The sequence below is a fragment of the Felis catus genome, chromosome D4 (genome assembly GCF_018350175.1).
Source record: "Felis catus isolate Fca126 chromosome D4, F.catus_Fca126_mat1.0, whole genome shotgun sequence".
In the NCBI taxonomy this organism is placed as follows: Eukaryota; Metazoa; Chordata; class Mammalia; order Carnivora; family Felidae; genus Felis; species Felis catus.
The window spans coordinates 72,290,615-72,310,160 of NC_058380.1; the positions used below are offsets into that span (position 1 = coordinate 72,290,615).

Consider the following 19,546-nt stretch of genomic DNA (forward strand, 5'->3'; position numbering starts at 1 on the left):
ATTCTAGCATGGCTTGGATTAAACACATAGTTCTAAACAGAAGGTGTACATCTGACTTGCCTATGGGGCTTTGGAAAAACACCCATCTGGAGCCTCACAGCCTCTCCCCTTCCCCAGAGATAATTCTTCCGAATCAGTAGTACTGAGTTGGGTTCTTGGCAACCACATTTCTACAAGGTTCCAAGTTTGGTTTTTATGCACACCCTCAGCTGAGAACCTAAATGGAATACTAGTATGAACAGCTATCGTTTATCATCACATGCTTGACGGTTTAACATCTTTCTATGAATATATTATGTCTTCCCAAAATATGGCCAGTTCGTAAAGGACAGACTCTTTATTTTACAATCTCTTGCACCCCCACAATGCCTACTTAAAATAGTATGTTTTAGGGACTCCTGGTTGGCTCAGTTGGTTAAGCATCCAACTTTGGCTCAGATCATGATCTCACAGCTTGTGGGTTTGAGCCCCGCATCGGGCTCTGTGCTGACAGCCCAGAGTCTGGAGCCTGCTTCAGATTCTGTGTGTCTCTCTCTCTGCCCTCTCCCACTCACACTCTGTCTCAAAAATAAACACTAAAAAGAAAAATAATTAATAAATAAATAAGATAAATAAAACAATCATAAATTTCTTTTAAAAAATTATATGTTTTACATAGTAAATACTTAAAGAACTGTTCATTGATAGCACACTACTACTTTATCATTGTTCGAGATGCAACAAATGTTACTTTGATATGAGCAAAGCCCCTGAGGAAGGAAACCTCAGTACATTATAAGTATAAATAACAAGACAGGTATACATTACCTCTGTGTTTGTTATCCAACAGAGGTAATTCACACCTACCAAACGCCAAGTAGATGAAAAGAGAGTAAAAGACTCACAAAAACTAGTATCAGTTTTGTACCAGGGAATTCTGTTCAAACCTCAATAATTTTATTTTTATTAAAAAACAATTTTTTTTAACATTTATTCATTTTTGAGAGACAGGGCATGAGCAGGGAAGGGGCAGAGAGAGGAAGACACAGAATCCAAAGCAGGCTCCAGGCTCTGAGCTGTCAGCACTGAGCTGTGAGCCCGATGCGGGGCTCAAACTCACGAACTGCAAGATTGTGACCTGAGCCGAAGTCGGACGCTCAACCGACTGAGCCACCCAGGTGCCCCAAACCTCAATAATTTTAATCATGACAGCATTCACTGAAATCCTACTCAACATCAGTCTATTAGATATATACTATCTGACTGATTTCTCACAGAAAACCTTGCAAGGTAGATGGTTTTTTCTCATGTAGTTTATAGATATGAATATGGAGCTTAAGAGCCCCTAAGAGCTCCTAAGAGCTTAAGTCACATTCAAAAATCACACCAATAGGGGCGCCTGGGTGGCGCAGTCGGTTAAGCATCCGACTTCAGCCAGGTCACGATCTCGCGGTCCGTGAGTTCGAGCCCCGCGTTGGGCTCTGGGCTGATGGCTCAGAGCCTGGAGCCTGTTTCCGATTCTGTGTCTCCCTCTCTCTCTGCCCCTCCCCCGTTCATGCTCTGTCTCTCTCTGTCCCAAAAATAAATAAACGTTGAAAAAAAAATTAAAAAAAAAAAAAAGTCACACCAATAGTAAAAGATAGAGCCAGCATTCAAGCCATGGGATATATGGTCCCAAAGTCCAGGTCCATTAAATCTGGAAAGCCTCAGAGCACCTGGGTGGCTCAGTCAGTTAAGCATCCAACTCTTGGCTTCGGCTCAGGTCACAATCTCACTGTTCATGGGTTCGAGCCCCATGTCGGGCTCTGTGCTGAAGGTGCGAAGCCTGCTTGGGATTCCCTCTCTCTCTGCCCCTCCCCTACTCGCATGTGCTCGGGCATGCACTCTCTCTCTCTCTCAAAATAAATACATAAACAAACTTTTCAAAATAAAAAATAAAAAATAAAAATAAATAAATCTAGAAAGGCTCACAATGAAGAGGTCCACTCGAAGCCCTGATTGGGACTGACCTTAGAGGTTAGCTAAAACCTCAGGAGAAAAGGCTGCGTGAAGGAGCATTCAAATGAGTATGGAAGTGTTGTGTAACAACTCCCTCTGCCAAATCTTGCCTCCACGAACTTTTCCAGAGCAAGACAGCTGCTGGAAATAGACTTACCTCTGCATCAGTGTCATACTCTGAAGCCTTCTTAGTACTGATGGGGTCTGGCCTGGGTCTGGCCTGTCACAGATATCCCCACCACGCTTGAGAGACATGGCAGCTACTGCCACTTCTGCTCAGAACAAATGGTACACAAGAAAGCAGGTGGCTGCTATTAAAAAATACCCCCAAAATCAACCCAACAGACGTTACAATAGGTGGTAATAAAAATATGACTCTGGGGCACCTTGGTGGCTCAGTTGGTTAAGCACCCGAGTCTTGATTTCGGCTCAGGTCATGATCTCACAGTTTGTGAGTTCGAGCCCCGCGTCAGGCTGCAAGCACAGAGCCTGTTTGGGATTCTCACTCTCCCTCTTTCCCTGCCCCTTTCCTGCTCACGTGCATGCACACTTTCTCTCTCTTTCTCTCTTTCAACATAAATAAACTTTAAAAAGTAATAATAAAGTAAATAAAAATATGGTTCTACATGAAATGCCCAAAGCTTTCACTATCACAAGGAAATAAGCCATTTAAAAACACTTTAGGGGCACCTGGTGGCTCAGTCGGTTGAGCATCCAACTTTGGCTCAGGTCATGATCTCACGGTTTGTGAGTTTGAGCCCCGTGTCAGCCTCTGTGCTGACAGCTCAGAGCCTGAAGCCTGCTTCATATTCTGTGTCTCCCTCTCTCTCTGCCCCTCCCTCACTCATGCTCTGTCTCTCTCTCTCTCTCTCTCAAAAATAAACATTTTTTTTAAAGTTTAAAAAAAAAACAGTTTAGGGGCGCCTGGGTGGCGCAGTTGGTTAAGCGTCCGACTTCAGCCAGGTCACGATCTCGCGGTCCGTGAGTTCGAGCCCCGCGTCGGGCTCTGGGCTGATGGCTCAGAGCCTGGAGCCTGTTTCCGATTCTGTGTCTCCCTCTCTCTCTGCCCCTCGCCCGTTCATGCTCTGTCTCTCTCTGTCCCAAAAATAAATAAACGCTGAAAAAAAAAATTAAAAAAAAAACAGTTTATATCCAAAGGAAAGAAAAATAAAGAGCACAAATTTGCATTAGATATGCATTAGGGGTGTTCATTTAAGCACACGTTTCTCTGGCTAATTATATTATGAAGGAACAACGTTTGGATATGTATCAGCAATACAGTCAACTAATTATGAACATGGCTGGGAATTCTTCCCTACTGTCCTCCTATATCTGTGATTTTATTCAAATAATCAACTGCAAAACTGGTCTCCCCAGGGGGAAGATGTGCTGTGCCAATTTCAAGGACCACATTCACACTCTATTTCATATCTTGAAGGTAAAAATGTTTACCCACATTACTAGCTTTAATATTCAACCCAAGAAAATATTCTGGAAGGAAATCTGTTTGATGAAAGGTATAGGAGATTTATGGCATCTAGTCAACAGCTGACTGCATCACAAATTTCATCCCCATTGGCTGCTTCCTATTATGAACATCAGCACAATAATGTGATTGATTTCAGAAATAACATAGTAATCTAAGGCATCATCTAAGACTGAGTTAGAGACCAATAAACACCCAAGCTGAGAATGAAAAAAAAAAAATGACCAATAATGTCCATAAATTGAGCAGACGTTTTGCCAACTGCCAGGGGAAGGAATGATAGACCTATTCCACATACTGATATTGACTCCAAAAAAGTCTTCCCAGAGAAATAAATTTGTAGATGGAGAGCTCTGGCAGAGAAGCAGCAACAAATATGAAAACTGAAGAAAATCATATTAAAGTTAGTTTCATTTACACAACAATAACAGAAATGTCTCTGTTGTGCCTTAGAGTCAAAGCAGAATTACATATTGCCTAGAAATTTGTGTGACATGGCAGGTTGTAAGGGTCCAGATGGTCAGGTTAACATCAGAGTCTACACTATACTCATGTTCTGTATCAGATAATTCAGCACTTAGCCCTCTATTTTCTTCATTCGTAAAAATGTTCTTCCCCCACCTCTTAATGGTAAGCTCTTCATGGGCTGTATCTATAGCCCATATTTTTAAAATAACCCCTGCAGTCATGTGAGCTATTAATATTATGAACATTAATCTTTGTGATGCATATATGTATGAAATATGGCCTAAGGAATGGGGCTGAAAAATGTAACCTTGCGACAAAGTTTCATGCACTTTATGGCATGCTCCTAATTTGCCCACATGGAGTTAGAGCCTCATTCCAGGATCACTGGAGTACTAAATTTCATATATGATCAATGTGGGGGGTTGGAATCTAACATCTCAGTATGTGGCAACTTGCATTTAGAAAATGGTATTGCCATCATCAAAGGAAAGTGGGAGGGTTATAGGATGGCATGAAGCACATTCTCAAGAGTAGCTTATTAACTGCTGTAACTAAGCTAATGAGCTCATTAGTACGAAAAAGTCCACTTGCCCTCAAGGCAGTAGTGGGAAAAAAATAACTTTTTGATATATTTTGTATTCTAAAGTCTTCCATGAATGTTAGCTTCGGCTAACAATACATTTTCTTCAGATCATATTCATAGAGAAGGCTCACTTGGAAGAAAAAAAAATTTCCATTTCACATAACAATACTGATTGTCAAGAAATAGCGTCTGGTATGGAAATCTCCTTCGGAGGAGGTGAAAGTGTGAGTGCTGGGAAGAAACAAAGAATTTATCAGCGTATCTCTTCTAAGGATCTTCCATTTGTAGATGGGATAATGGCTGTAGATGCTTTGAGCAGCGTGTGAATCTTTCTTTTTTTCAAAAATATAACATTAAAACTCTTCATTCTGGGGCACCTGGGTGGCTCAGTCGGTTAAGCGTCTGACTTCGGCTCAGGTCACGATCTCACAGTTTGTGAGTTAGAGCCCCGCGCCAGGCTCTGTGCTGACAGCTCAGAGCCTGGAGCCTGCTTCCGATTCTGTGTCTCCCTCTCTCTCTACCCCTCCCCCACTCGCGCTCTGTCTCTCTCTCAAAAGTAAATAAACACTAAAAAATATATATATATATATTTTTAAAACCTCTTCCAGGGCGCCTGGGTGGCTCAGACAGTTAAGCGTCTGACTTCAGTTCAGGTCATGATCTCACAGTTCATGGGTTTGAGCCCCGCATCAGGCTCTGTGCTGACAGCTCAGAGCCTGGAGCCTGTTTCATATTCTGTGTCTCCCTCTCTCCCTCTGACCCACCCGTTCATGCTCTGTCTCTCTCTGTCTCAAAAATCAATAAACTTTAAAAAAAAAAATTAAAAAAAAAAACCTCTTCCTTTTAATGCTCTACTTGTAAACAGAATATTTGAATTGAAAACTAATAGATCAGGCAACATGAAAGCTGGAGGATTTTAGATCTTCCCACTATGTGGTAGGAAATTTCACAAAGATACTACATTTTTAAGTTAGAAACACTACCTGCTGCTCCCTACTAGCTTATGACCTCTTATTCTGATGGTGAACACTTATCTGGCAGGTACTTTACATCAAGCACAGCACCAAGTGCTTTATATCATTATCTCATTAAATCTTCACAATAAGTCCACAGGATGAAAACAATCTCATTCCCTACTAAAGAAGGAAACTGGAGTTCAGAGAAGTTTAGAGCTGGTTACACAATTCCCAAGTGGTTCGGCAAAAACTCACCCAAGTCTCTGATTCTAAAGCTCGTGCTTCACCAGCCCGTGTCAGTCTTACAAGAGCGTCATCATTCACGCTGCAATGACTCCATTTGCAAGTGACATATTTCAATGGCATTTACTTGGCAAAAGGATAACACAAGAGATTTGTTGCACGCAGCAAGGAAGTCAATACTGTTTTCCTAAATGTTTTAAATTGTCAGTATGTAGTGAGGGTGTCAGAAAATCTGTTTCAAATGATTACCTGGAACACAAAAGATAACCACAGGAAAAGTGTGCTGCCACTATACCCTCCCTCGCTCACAGCAGAGGCCATGAGTCACTCACGGCACACTTTCCTGCCAGGTCTGGACGTGGCCTCAGAATCGTCTCCAGACCCCTGCTAAAAATTCAGAGACAGTGGTGCAACAAAACTTGTGTGCAGTTCCTCACCTGAATGCCCTAATCTGTGTTCCAACTTATGTCAAAACTTTTTCAAACACTCTCCACTTTGCAGAGGTGAGATTGGGTTCTATTTAGAAAAATCTTAAAAGCGGCAGAGTTGGCTCAGCAACAATAAATATTCTTCTGGATGGATCACAGACCCTATTGTGTGCTTCTGGGCCCTCCAGGTTTCCTTCTTGCCTCCCACCACCAGTACTCACAAGGGTTCTTTCTACATGGAATTTGCCTTCTAGAAAGTGCTTTGGGTTCTCATCTTGATACATAAGCTAGTGACACAAGGTAAGTCACTTCCTCTCAAGATCAGATGAGACAATGTTTACAGAAAACCTTGTCAACCTTAAAGTGCTGGCCACTCCATTTGCAGCAATGTGGATGGAACTGGAGGGTATTATGCTAAGTGAAATAAGTCAGGCAGAGAAAGACAAATATCATATGTTTTCATTCATATGTGCATCCTAAGAAACTTAACAGAAGATCATGGCGGAGGGGAAGGGGGGAAAATAAAAGTTACAGAGAGGGAGGGAGGCAAACCATAAGAGACTTTTAAATATTGAGAACAAACTGAGGGTTGATGGGGGTGGGGAAGAGGGGAAAGTGGGTGATGGGCATTGAGGAGGGCACCTGTTGGGATGAGCACTGGGTGTTGTATGGAAACCAATTTGACAATAAATTATATTAAAAAAAAAACAAAAGAAACAATAAAAAAAAGTGCTGGCCACCTTTAGAGAAAGGCTCTGTTATTAGTAGACGTTAGAAACCATGTTGTATCCTCATTAACTCAAAGGAGAAACTCGTGCCTCTGCAATCAGCCCAGAAGTGCTGGGCCCCCCATTCTTTGAGGGCCATATGCATGGATATGGGGAAAATCAGGAATCAGCCCCAAGGCCTTGCCCTGCTTCATCAAAGCACAGAGGTGTCATGCCAAGTAAGAAGGAAGTGTGAAGGTACAGAAGACAAAGAAGATGTGGAATCAGCAAAGGATATGAAGCTTGAGGGCTGAAACAAAACAGGAGGTCAGGGTCTCAACAGGGCTCAGCCACGTGATCAGCTGGGACAGCAGTTCAGGAGCCAACTCCCTACTGTCGGGCATGGTCTGCACCCCCTTGTGAACGGAGTTCAGGGTGCTCCCACAGGCCTTAGGCATGCTAGGCAGGGTGCCAGGTGCTGGAGAGATCATGCCTAGGACGACTCCGTGGTCGCAGAGCTCCCAGATTATAGTCCAGTAGGGGTGACATAAACTACAAAAATAATCATAAATAAGATACTTACATATTGGACACTAAGGAAGACAGTAATGTCAGAGGTGACACTGAAGGTGAAACTTAAAAGATGAGAAGGAGCATGCTATGTAAAAAACCAGGGAGACTCCATCACCAAATATATACATAGAATAGAATATCACTCAGCCTTAGACAAGAATGAAGTTCTGACACCTGCTACAACATGGATGAACCTTGAAGACATTATGCTAAGTGAATGAAACTAGACATTAAAAGTCAAATATTGCATGATTCCTCTTCTATAAGGTACCTAGAATACAAATTCACGGAGACAGAATGTACAACAGAGGTTACCAGGGGCTGGAGGGACACAGGAATGAGGAGTTATTGTTTAATGGGTACAGAGTTTCTGTCTGGGATAATGAAGACATTCTGGAAACAGATAACAGTGATGGTTACACAACATTGTGAATGTACTTAATGCCACTGAATTGTATATGTATAAGTGGTGAAAATGGTAAATTTTATATTATGTGTATTTTATCACAGTAAAAAAAAAATTTAAGATGGTTGGCAAGTATTTTAGGTAGCAGGAGATGCAGGTGTAAAGGCCCTGACATTGATAAAAGCTTGACATGTTGGTTGGAAGAGAATGATGGGAAATGTAACCTGTAGAGAAGTCAAAAAGGCCAAACCCTGTTGGTTTCAGAGGCCATGGTTAGGAGTTTGGATTTTATCTTGGAAGATAGACTCCCCCCACCCCCAGAACCCTCCAACTCATCGACCAACACTGCAAACCACTCCTCCCCGGACTCTTACGCAGCAAGTAAACTACTCAAAGAGAAGAGCACAAATGTCATCTCTTTCCTGGAACCACCCTATCTCCCATCAGAACCCTTAGTGTTTATCCATCTTTTCACGTTAATACTTAGGAGCTCACCCTTGCATCATAGTTCATGATATACCTGTCTTTTCTCTTCTCCCAGACCCCAGATTTCCTTAGTCACAAGGTCTACAGTTTATCTAGCATCAGACCTGGACTCTGGATTGTTGTTGATGATAACACAGTTGAAGTGATTCCCTCACTTTGCTTCTGGCTTGGTTGAATTTTAAAAGTTTAAGTTCTCTAAAGTGCCATGTACAACTTGCATCTTTTTTGAAAGTTAAACAAGTAATAATAAAATAATAGGCAATACCAACTAGAGATTGATTCTGTCTTTTCCAGAGAGCTGATGGAAACGTGGGACTGATGTTTCAGGAGCCCCAGATGCCCTGGCATGAGAAGCTGTCATCCTCCCTTCCAGGTCCCACCTCTGAGAGCTGTTCAGAGGGGAGTCTGTGCCTCGGGGTCCCAGCCACAGCAGCAGAACCTCCAGGGACACAGTAATTGGCAAACAATGGGATCCACCAACTGTACCTTCTCTGATGGGGAAGTCTGTTAAATTGGACACCAAAGCTGCATCTGTAACACACAGCGGCTCCCTTCCCAAGTACCTGTTCAAGTTCACAGTTTGCTAGTGTTTTCAGTGGAATTCCTAATTCCTCTGAGCTGAGAATACAGTGCTGGCTGGCACACAGCCCAGAATCTGGAGCCCCAGAGAACATGAAGGATAAAGAAGAAGGGGTGTGCTCAGAAAAGCAGGCACAGCCTTGAGAAGCTGGTGGCCATGTGGTGACACAGGGGAGGAAGAAGAAGGTGTCAGCAGGCAGACGGAGCAGTTATTAGAGGAGGTAAAAATGGAGTGAAGATCTTTTAAATAACAGTTCTTTGGGGAATGTAACAAGTATTCTCCTCTAAATTAACTTTCTCCATCCTCAGTCCAGTAATCCAGACGACTAGTAGTTCTCAAAGCCACACTAACTCTTTTATCAGGGTTTTCCTATATAAATCCTCAGAGAGTTCTTTGATATGCATTATGGCACATTTTAATCTAAGTTGTGCATTTTAATTGATCCATTGAAAGATAATGTTAGAACTATAATGTACTTTTAGAATTTCTTAACCCCCAGTATGATCGTTAACTATTAAAATATGTGTAGAGCCTGAATCACAGATCAGAACAGCACAAGAATTAACTTAGCCAAGCACTTCACTGAGATTTTCTAGCTATGCAGTAAAGTCAATGAAAAGTTTTCTTTTTTCCAAAATGGAAACAGCTTTGTTACTTTGTCTAATATGTTCAAAATTCTTTCCATAAAGAATATCAAATATGAAAATCATCCAGGATCCCCTCCAGTGGAAGTTACTGCTGTTAATATTTTGTTGTACACCCTTCTAAGCTTTTGTAAGCACATATGTACATATGAACTCTTTCAAAACTAAGATCATGTTACACATATAGTTGATAACTCAGTAATATACTATTAAGACTAACCTATGTTAATAAATATTATTTTCTAATGTAATTTTTACTGACTACATAATATTCCACTTCATGTATATGCCATGATTTAACCAATCTCCTATTGATAGACATCTGCAGTTGTTTCCAATATTTCACTTATAAACAACTATAACTACAGAAAATTATAAATAAGATTGCTTTACACTTCTCTCTACAGATAAGCTTAAAAATCTGGATAAAATAGATGATTTTCTAGGAATACGTAAATTATCAAAATAGACACCAAAATGGGTAAGAAACTTAGACCAATAAGTATAGGATTTTTTAATAGCCCCAGGGCTACCTCTCCAAAAAAGCCATAACCAGATATTTTTCGAGTGAAATTTTCCAAATCTTTAAAAATTCTATTTATAATAGTCCAAAGAATAAAGAAAGAAATTCTCTCAAATTCTCTTTTTAAAATTAAGAATAACACTGACACCAAACCCAACAAAGATGGCACAGAAAAAGAAAATAAGCCAACGTCACTTCTGAGTATCAACAGAAAAATTCTAAATGAAATTTAGCAGGAGCGCCTGGATGGCTCAGTTGGTTGTCAGACTCTTGATTTCGGCTCAGGTCATGATCTCATGGTTTGTGGGCTTGAGCTCCATGTCGGGCTCTGCACTGAGAGCATGGAGCCTGCTTGGGATTCTCTGCCTCTCTGTCTCTCTGTCTGTCTGTCTGTCTCTCTCTCTCTCTCTCTTTCATTCTCTCTCTCTCCCTCTGCCCCTCCCCCTTTCTAAAATAAAAATACTTTTTTTTAATTTAGCAACTATAATCCAGATGAGAAGAATAAAAAACCAAAGACCCAGAAGAATCCATTCCAGATACTAGAATATATTATCAGGAAATCTAATAATATAATTATAGGTTAGACATGACTTGTTTAAAGCAAAAACATACATGATCACCTTAACACCTGTCTAGAAGACATGATAAAAAATAACTCATTTCTGATTCTTTTAAGCCCTAGTAAAGTTGGGATAGGTGCTTCCTTAAGATTATGTTATGCCAAAAACTAGCATAATTGTAATAAATGAAAAGAGAGAAAGCCAAAAGGAAGAAACAAACCAAAAGCCACCAACATCATGAAAACAGAAGCAGTACCCCAGCATGATTAAGAATACAACCTTTGGAACCAGAATTCCTGGGTTCAAGTTCAGCTCTATCACTAGCTGCATGACCTTGACCTTGAACTGATAACTTCACTTTTCCAAGCCTCACTTTTCCCACCTGTAAAATGGGATAATAACAGTACATCCTCATAGGGTTACTGTAAGGATTGAATCAATCAACATACATACGGTGCTTAGAAGAGTACTTGGCACATAGCACTGGATCAGTGTGCATAAGAATATAAGTAGGTACCCATAACATCAAAAAGCTAAGGTCATAAAAAACTAAAACCAAAGCCATGAAAGTCATGAATAAGAAATGAATACTCAAAGTCAACATTACTATTTAAATTTTTGTTCTGAAAATACTAGCCTGTGGTCAATCAAGAGAAACAGAACTTTCATAAACATAGAAAAGTAAAAGGTGCCTGGGTGGCTCAGTCGGTTAAGCATCCAACTCCTGGTTTCAGCTCAGGTCATGATCAAATGGTTTCATGGGTTTGACCCCCATGTCAGGCTCTGCGCTGACAGTGTGGAGGCTGCTTGAGGTTCCCTCTCTCCCTCTCTCTGACCCTCCCCCACTCACACTGTCTCTGTCTCTCTCTAATAAAATTTAAAAAATAAAACTTAAAAAAAAAAAGATGGAATTATCATTATTTGCAGATGATAAGATAACTATTCCGGAAAATATCAAGAGAATCAACTGTAAACCTATTACAAACAACAGGGATTTACTGGATCTATTTAATTCATTCACTACCCTAAAGAGAAATTTAGAAAGAAATATGAAAACAATCTCAAAATGATACAATCTGGGAACCTGAACCTTTTGAAAACTCACCTTGGCAATATAATTTTGGGGAGTCCCACGTGCCCAAGGCTGTGCAGCTTGAAACTGTATCTTCCAGACCACTGAAAAATCCTTCTTTGCAAGCATAACGAACCTGGCTGCCAAGCCTAGAAGTATAATTTCCTACGATATAGCCATCTGGGACCTCAGGAGGGGTGCCACAGTCTATTTCTGAAAATAAATTAATGTCAAATTCATTACTATGTGAATATAAATTTTCAAAATTCATCATCTCCCTCCACCTCTGCCCCATCATCCCCCTCCCTCCACACACACCTGAGTCATATTTTACAGACTGATTAATTTCCATTTGACTTCTGGGCACGTTTCCAATGATTGTCTCTATTCAGCCTTCTGGCCTTCCATAGGTAATAGCATCCATACATGCATAAAGCTGATGGAATTTGGCAGTCAGCCTTCACTAATTCACCCTAAAGAGAAGCCTAGCCCAACAAAGTAAAAAATTTAAATTGCAAAATACCTAAAGATATATATGGCTTTGGAATTTCCAGAGTCAATTTTCCTCTGCTGGTCCTTACCAGATCCGCTATATTTACTACCTAAAATCATGTTTAATAGCATAATATCTATTTACTGCTAAAAATCCCTAAAAATTGTAGCTTTTTTAAAAATATAAGATAGCCCCCTTCTACCCTGTATCATTGGCTTTATTTCATAGGTTGTACAGCTGCGCAAAGGAATAGATAATCTCCACTCACATCCCCAACACAGACCCCAACCCCAACCCCACAGACACAGGCTCAGCTCAGGAGAAAGTCATCTGAGAACAGAATCTCGCCCTCAGAAGCTTCCTTCTTTGGCAGAAACCCACCTGTGCATGACGTGGCATCTCTGGTCGGGTGGAAAGGCTCAGGCCCATTCTTTGCCAAGTACCCATCCATACAGTAGCATTCGAAACTTCCGTAAGTGTTCACACACCGTCCTCCTTGTCTGCACAGGCCAGAAATCTCACACTCATCTATGTCTTGAGACCCAAATATAAGAAGGGAGAGAAAAACAGAAAAAGGAAAAAACGGGCAGGGGGCATTGTGACTGCCATTTCTCATATTCTCAATCTACCCTTGCAAAAATGGATGCATTTGTCTACAATGGTATCATTGATTTTATTTTATTCTTCAAAGGTTCTTTTCATATGTCCTTTACACCGACAGTACTAAAAGGTGTTCCATAAATGCTTGTCAATGTGTTCTGGAAATACAATAAAACCAACCACCATCACCAACTCTCTGACACCAACAAAAGGAACCCAAAAAAAGCATGCTGAAAAAAATCCAATTACTACAAAATAAGGATGGCCTCTACCTCATACTAAAATACCTGGAGGAGAACTCCAAATATAAAACAATTTAAACCAGAGTGAAAAATGCTTTCCAGCTCATGAGCACAGGATGGTGAGGCAGGTTGTCAGAGGAAGATTCAGAAGGGTCTCACCAATTTTACCAAGATTCCAAGAGCTTGAAACAGGCTTCAAGAGGAAAAAGACATGCCCCTTGGCAGACTTCTCCTCTTGACTGCCAGAAGTATCAGGTATAGAGGTAAAAACCACATGGTAATTCAGACACTGAAGAGGAAACCTCTCTGCCAGCTGGCAGTTTTTTCCCCAAGAAATGGCTTAGGAAAACAAAACTAAAAACTTTAGGAATTCCATCAGACACATGTACACACACACACACACACACACACACACACACACACACACACACACTCCTATTTCACCCAGAGGAAAAAAATACCTTAAGTGAAATGGGACTTTTCCCAGGACACTTGTAAGAACCCAGGTTGGGGGTGGGGACCAAGGGAATAGCAGGACTGAAGAAAACCTGGTTCTTAACCGGCTCTGGGATTTTAAAGGCCAGTAATTTTGAAAGGGCCACTATAAAGTGGCCAATATTCTATTTTGCCAGATAAAGAGTTGTTTTGTTTTGTTTTCCAAAAACTACTAAAGCCAGAATTTCATAAAAGAAGGAAGAAAGTAATATCAGAACACTTTAAAATTTGTTTAATTATGACTTTATTAAAATTCACTATATTCTCCCTTTTGTTTGGTTTTTGGTCTTGGACTAATGAACTCTTCATCACTCACTGATCATTGTTTGAGAGCCAGAAATTCATTTAATTGCTGAAAGAGTCCATACAAGCTACCAATTCTGATCAGCCTATATCTTTAATGTATCAGACTTACGGGAAAATCTGGAAGACTGTCTCCAAAGATGGTGGCCATTCCCCCCTCTTTCTTGGGGATTCAAGAGTAAAATCCATTTCCCCTCCCCTTGGGTTGGTCTTGAGACTTGTTTTGGACAATAGAATGCAGAAGTTAACACTATGCCTGCTCTGAACCTAACAGTAGAGACAAGTGACAGCTTCCTCTTTCCATCTGTTGGAATCCAGTGGCCATGCTGTAAGGAAATCCAAGCCATCATGCTTAGGAGAGAGGCCAGAGGATGCCCTACAAATGAGATACCATGTGAAGAGAGAGGCCACATGGAAATCTAAGGTGGCCTGACTGATAGTCAGCATCAAGCCCCTAGAATGTAAGAGAAGCCCTCTATTAACTACCAGCCCAGTCCAGCCACCAGCTGAATGTTTCCACATGAGTGACAAAACCACCTAGCCATGGAATTGTGAGTAATAATAAACTGTTGTTTCAAGCCATTAAATGGAAGTGTGGGGAGGGGAGATGGAGAGTACAAATTACACAGTAATAGATGACCAAAACACTCTTCACATATGAAGAGATACAGAAGTCCAATGAGGGGCGCCTGGGTGGCTCAGTCAGTTGGGTGTCCGACTTCAACTCAGGTCACGATCTCACGGTCCGTGAGTTCGAGCCCCGCGTCAGGCTCTGGGCTGATGGCTCAGAGCCTGGAGCTTACTTCCGGTTCTGTGTCTCCCTCTCTCTCTGCCCCTCCCCCGTTCATGCTGTGTCTCTGTCTCAAAAATAAATAAACGTTAAAAAAAAAATTTTAAAAAAAGAAGTCCAAATGAGATTAATGAAGATACTATAATCAGGGTGCCTGGCTGGCTCAGCTGTAACAGCATGTGACTCTTGACCTCAGGGTTGTGAGTTCAAGTCCCATGTTACATGCAGAGATTACTTAAAAATAAAATCTTAAAAAAAAAAAAAAAAAAAGGAGGAGTGCCTGGGTGGCTCAGTCAGTTGAGCATCTGACTCTTGATTTCAGCTCAGGTCGTGATCCCAGGGTTGTGGGGTCAAGCCCCATGTGTGGCTCTGCACTGAACATGGAGCCTGCTTGGGATTCTCTTTCTCTGCCTCTACCCCTTTCCCCAACTCATGACCTCTTTGTCTCTCTAAAAAAAAAAAAAAAAAAGGATACCACAATCAATGAAAAAAGAGGGGAGCTTCTGAAAAAAAAAATGAGATCTTGGAAATTAAAAACAAAATATGAATGCCAAAAATAAAAACCCAATAGAGGCATTGAATAACAGGTTGATCACTGCTGAGAAATAAACTTGCAAATTCTAACTTGAAGAATTCTCCAAAAACACAGAAAAATAGATTATAACAGGGATGCCTGGGTGGCTCAGTTGATTAAGCATCTGACTTAAGCTCAGGTCATGATATTGCAGTTCATGAGTTCAAGTCCTGCATTGGGCTCTGTGCTGACAGCTCAGAGCCTGGAGCCTGCTAAGGATTCTGTGTCTCCCTCTCTCTCTCCGTGCCTCCTCCTCCTCCTTCATTCTTCTTCTCTTTCTCTCTCTCAATCTCTCTCTCTCTCTCTCTCTCAAAAATAAAAATAAAAACATTTTTTAAAGAAAGAAAGAAAAAGAAATTATATGAGACAGTAGCTATAGGACAATAAATAAGGACAGATCCAAAATATTCAGTATCCATTTAAGAGGAATTGTGGAAGGGAATGGTGCTGATGTATAAGAATTAATATCAAAGGAAAAATTTCCTCTGCTTAAGTATTCACATCCAAACAGCCTTTTAAGGTGACAGGCATGAATGTTGAAAACGAAAGTAATGGGGCACCTGGGTGGCGCAGTCGGTTAAGCGTCTGACTTCAGCCAGGTCACGATCTCGCAGTCCGTGAGTTCGAGCCCTGCGTCGGGCTCTGGGCTGATGGCTCGGAGCCTGGAGCCTGTTTCCGATTCTGTGTCTCCCTCTCTCTCTGCCCCTCCCCCGTTCATGCTCTGTCTCTCTCTGTCCCAAAAATAAATAAAAAACGTTGAAAAAAAAAAAAAAAGAAAATGAAAGTCATTCTGAATTTCATGGAATAAAAGAAAAATCTATAAAGGAAGAGAGAAAGGAATGGTAATCTATGAGGAAAAGAAAACAATCTGACCTAGGACTTCTTGTCTGAAAACCAGATAATAATAGAGTAATATTTATAGAATTCTAAGGAAAAGGGAACAAGACATTATACTATATTTAAGCCAAGGAGTGACATTTCAGAACATGAAGGATCTCAGAAATTATACTATTGGCATTTCTTTTCTGAAAAAGATTTTGAAAAGTATTCAAGCCAGTGAAAAACATCAGAATAAATACTGTGAAGAAAGGGGAAAACATAATTAAAACAAACAAACAAAAAAAAAACCAACTTCTATCAACAAAGAGCAGTAAGAAATGAAACCAGTGAAAACTCAGTTAAACAACTGTTGGTAACAGAATCATGGAATTTGGGGTAATAGTTACCAAAGGATTCTTAAAATGTAAATAGTATGAAATAAAATCAATCTCAATCCATCACAAACTTTAGAGATGATTTCAACACTCCAGGATCCAGCATGTGTTCCTAGAATTGGAGCTATCATTTTAGCTTATCAAGATCTTGTATTCCAAGTAGGAGTATGTTTGTAAAATGCATACATATACAGGGGCGCCTGGGTGGCGCAGTCGGTTAAGCGTCCGACTTCAGCCAGGTCACGATCTCGCGGTCCGTGAGTTCGAGCCCCGCGTCGGGCTCTGGGCTGATGGCTCAGAGCCTGGAGCCTGTTTCTGATTCTGTGTCTCCCTCTCTCTCTGCCCCTCCCCCGTTCATGCTCTGTCTCTCTCTGTCTCAAAAATAAATAAAAACATTGAAAAAAATTTAAAAAAAAAAAAATGCATACATATACCTTTGACAGAGAAATCATCTTCCAGCCTGCCCACCCACCCCAGACTCCTCAAAAGACAGAGTGAGAATAAGTGGGTTTTTCAGTAGACTTCTAAAAATCGGCAGTACAAGTACTACAGGGCAAAAATGTGGCTAAGTAGTGAGGGTATGGAAAAGACTTAAGAGTTTCTACATACTAATCAATTCTGCATGAGTCACTACGGTCATTAATCAGTTTGCTTTGTGTACAGTCATTCAACAGCCTAATAACAATGATTATTATAATGAATGCTAATAGCAATGGCCTCTGCATATCAACTTGCACATGCCAGGTACTGTTCTAAACACTTCATTATTTATTAATTATTTTTCATCTTATTTAATCCTTACAACGGACGCTATTAGTATCCCCGCTTTACAGATGAGGTAAGTGAAGCACAGAGTGGGTAAGTAACTGGACTGAAGTCACACAGGTTAAGGAGTCGAAACACTAGGGTTTGAAACCAGGTGTCTGGCTCCAGGACCGTACTAGCCACACTGTGTCTCCCATTGCAATTGGTTTGTACCATTATCCAATCAATAATTCTATCTTGTCCACAGACATCGTCAAAGATATCAGCTGCCTTAATGAAGTCTACAAGTATCTACCATCTGTCCCTGAAATTAGTTTGACATGATTTTGACTCTTAATGACCTCTTAATGTTCACAAACCATCCCTTCTCTAATCCACTCTAGAATCTTAGCTGGATAAACATGTTAAGCTCATTAGAATAATTTCTCCATGTAAAAACGGGAACCCTCTTGCACTGTTGGTGGGAATGCAAACTGGTGGAGCCACTCTGGAAAACGGTGTGGAGGTTCCTGAAAAAATTAAAAATAGATCTACCCTATGACCCAGCAACAGCACTGCTAGGAGTTTACCCGAGGGATACAGGAATGCTGATGCATAGGGGCACTTGTACCCCAATGTTTATAGCAGCACTCTCAACAATAGCCAAATTATGGAAAGAGCCTACATATCCATCAACTGATGAATGGATAAAGAAGTTGTGGCTTATATATACAATGGAATACTACTTGGCAATGAGAAAGAATGAAATATGGCCTTTTGTAGCAACGTGGATGGAACTGGAGAGTGTTATGCTAAGTGAAGTAAGTCATACAGAGAAAGACAGATACCATATGTTTTCACTCTTATGTGGATCCTGAGAAACTTAACAGAAGACCATGGGGGAGGGGGGGAAAAGTTAGAGAGGGAGGGAGGCAAACCATAAGAGACTCTTAAAATTGAGAATAAACTGAGGGTTGATGGGGGGTGGGAGGGAGGGGAAAGTGGGTGATGGGCACTGAGGAGGGCACCTGTTGGGATGAGCACTGGGTGTTGTATGGAAACCAATTTGACATAAATTTCATATTGAAAAAATAAATAAAAATAAAATAAAGAATAATTTCTCCATGTGGTGGATTCCATGGGCCTCCAAGGTTATACCATGTTTGCTTGTGAAGAAAAAACATTCTGAGCAAGTGAGCAACCTTATCAACGTACTTAACTAATCAAGGGAGGAAATTTTTCCTTGTCCCATTGTATATACAGGATTATTTAACTTCATCCACAGCCAGGACAATTCCTTGCCAGAAAGTAGCAAAACTAAGCAGGACAAACTGACCTGGTGCTAGCGCCCTGGCATTCTATATTTAATCCTTTCAACCAACAGCCTGTGTTCGAAAGTCAGACTCAGGTTTGAGAACTGATTTTGCTACTTACTAGATGGACTAAGGTCTGTTCCTTAACCTTTCTAAACACTTTTGTAAAATGAAGCTGATTAGTTCCTCAGTACGTGTGAGCTAATGTATGAATGGGCCTTGCCTTTCTACTGACTCAGTTCTCCCTGGAGCGTAAGCCACCCCTTCAGAACCCTCACCAAACCCTGAATGTGACCATGAGCAATGCTCACACACACATATACACACTCTCATGGGTTTCTTGGCTGCAGTCTGAGGAGTGGCCACATGGCTTGTTCCACTAGATTTGAATGCTCTAGAACAGAATCAAAAGATCCATCTGGAGGGCCCTTAGGTAGAAAAGGAGTGTCATAGAGGCAAGAGTTTAGCTTTGGCAAGAGTGCCAGAGAGGCAAGTCTGTGAATCCCCCATTAAACACAAGCTCTGGGGCACCTGGGTGGCTCAGTCGCTTAAGCATCCAACTTTGGCTCAGGTCATGATTTCACAGTGCGTGAGTTTGAGCCCTGCATTGGGCTCTGTGCTAATAGCTCGGAGCCTGGAGCCTGCTTCGGATTCTGTGTCTCCCTCTCTCTCTGCTCTTCCCGTGCTCGTTCTCTTTCTCTCTCTCTCTCTCTCTCAAAAATTAAAAAAAAAAAAACAAAAAAAAAAAACCACACAAGCCTTTGCCTGCAGAAGCCTTTAAAATCTGAAGACTTAGAATGAACTCCATGAGGAAAAATGCACTGAAGAACTTTCACATTCATGAAATGCTCTCACAGCCTGCTTTTCTCCACATCACCAACTAACAACTAGTTCCTTCCAACTCCAAGACGGTAAGACAAAAATTACTTCCCCACATCCTGGAAAGTAATTGTTTTCTTCCTGCCATTTTCCCACCTCAAATGTGAAGTTAAGCTCAAAGCCTACATCTTAAGAAACCATGTTTAGAGAGACACAAATACTCATGTAAAACCAAGATTATTAAGGGTGCCTGGGTGACTCAATTGG

The 19,546-nt window shown here is 41.0% G+C and overlaps 1 protein-coding gene across 17 annotated transcripts in view; it reads right to left on the reverse strand.

Annotated features, from left to right (window-relative positions):
* The window catches only part of SUSD1 (sushi domain containing 1), a 282,880-nt gene that overhangs the window by 239,627 nt on the left and 23,707 nt on the right, over nt 1–19,546 (reverse strand). For 15 of the 17 annotated variants that reach the window (XM_045043333.1, XM_045043335.1, XM_045043334.1 and 12 more), the window contains exons 4-5: nt 12,567–12,719; nt 11,726–11,905 (exon numbers count right to left, since the gene is read on the reverse strand). The exons of the other annotated variants lie outside the window; for them this stretch is intronic. In XM_045043333.1, the coding sequence (XP_044899268.1) occupies nt 11,726–11,905; nt 12,567–12,719 (333 nt within the window). The remainder of the gene's footprint in view (nt 1–11,725; nt 11,906–12,566; nt 12,720–19,546) is intronic. 17 annotated transcript variants of the gene reach the window in all.